At 63.3% G+C, this 635-nt stretch overlaps 1 protein-coding gene across 1 annotated transcript in view; it reads left to right on the top strand.

Moving 5' to 3' along the window:
• Positions 1–635, top strand: part of LOC104411116 (trinucleotide repeat-containing gene 18 protein-like) — a gene marked incomplete at both ends in the record, with an annotated part of 15,222 nt that overhangs the window by 1,008 nt on the left and 13,579 nt on the right. Inside the window, 1 exon segment of the mRNA XM_010021461.1 lies at positions 1–635. This exon segment is cut by the window's left edge and continues 21 nt beyond it; it is cut by the window's right edge and continues 212 nt beyond it. Coding sequence (XP_010019763.1) covers positions 1–635 — 635 coding nt within the window.

Here is a 635-nt window from a genome sequence, read left to right as displayed (position 1 = left end):
TGCCAAGGATCCCGCTCGGCACGATGAGAACATGAGGCCTTCTGCGCATGCCCACGCCGAGAGGCTGAAGCGAGGGGAGCCCCTCCTGCCCTCTGTGGGTGCTTTGCACGTCTCCTGCAGTTGCCCGTCCCCGCATCCCTCACAGCCGGGGAAGATGACGCCGGCCACGACATTCCCTCCGCAGCCCATCCATTCCAGCATGTACACCATCTTCCCGCCGGCCAAGGAGCTGGGGAGGGAGCACAAAGTCATCGCCCCCACCTTCGTGCCTTCCTACGACGAGAGGAGCGGGCCCATCCAAATCGCCTCGCAGGCCCGCGACAACAAGGCAAAGGACAAGGACCTTGGCAAGGTGGGGGTGCTGCAGTCACCCACGGAGCGGTGCCTCGCGGATGCCTCCCGCACACTCTTGTCCCAGGACTTTTCTTGCCACAGTGATGCCAAAAGGATGGAGGCTCTGAGGGAGAAGGGCTCGGTGATCAGAGCGAACTCTATGGCACTGAAGAGACAGGTTACTTCAGAGCCCTTCCTCAACCGGCCGGGGCTGGGTTCTCCGGAGAGCAGGGAGTTCCTGGCCTCCAAGGACTTGCTGAAGCCGAGTCCGGAGGCAGAGCATCGCCCCTGTGAGCGGGACC

The sequence above is a fragment of the Nestor notabilis genome, unplaced genomic scaffold (assembly GCF_000696875.1).
Source record: "Nestor notabilis isolate BGI_N333 unplaced genomic scaffold, ASM69687v1 scaffold16999, whole genome shotgun sequence".
Taxonomy (NCBI): domain Eukaryota; kingdom Metazoa; phylum Chordata; class Aves; order Psittaciformes; family Psittacidae; genus Nestor; species Nestor notabilis.
This window is presented reverse-complemented; position numbering and strand designations above follow the sequence as displayed.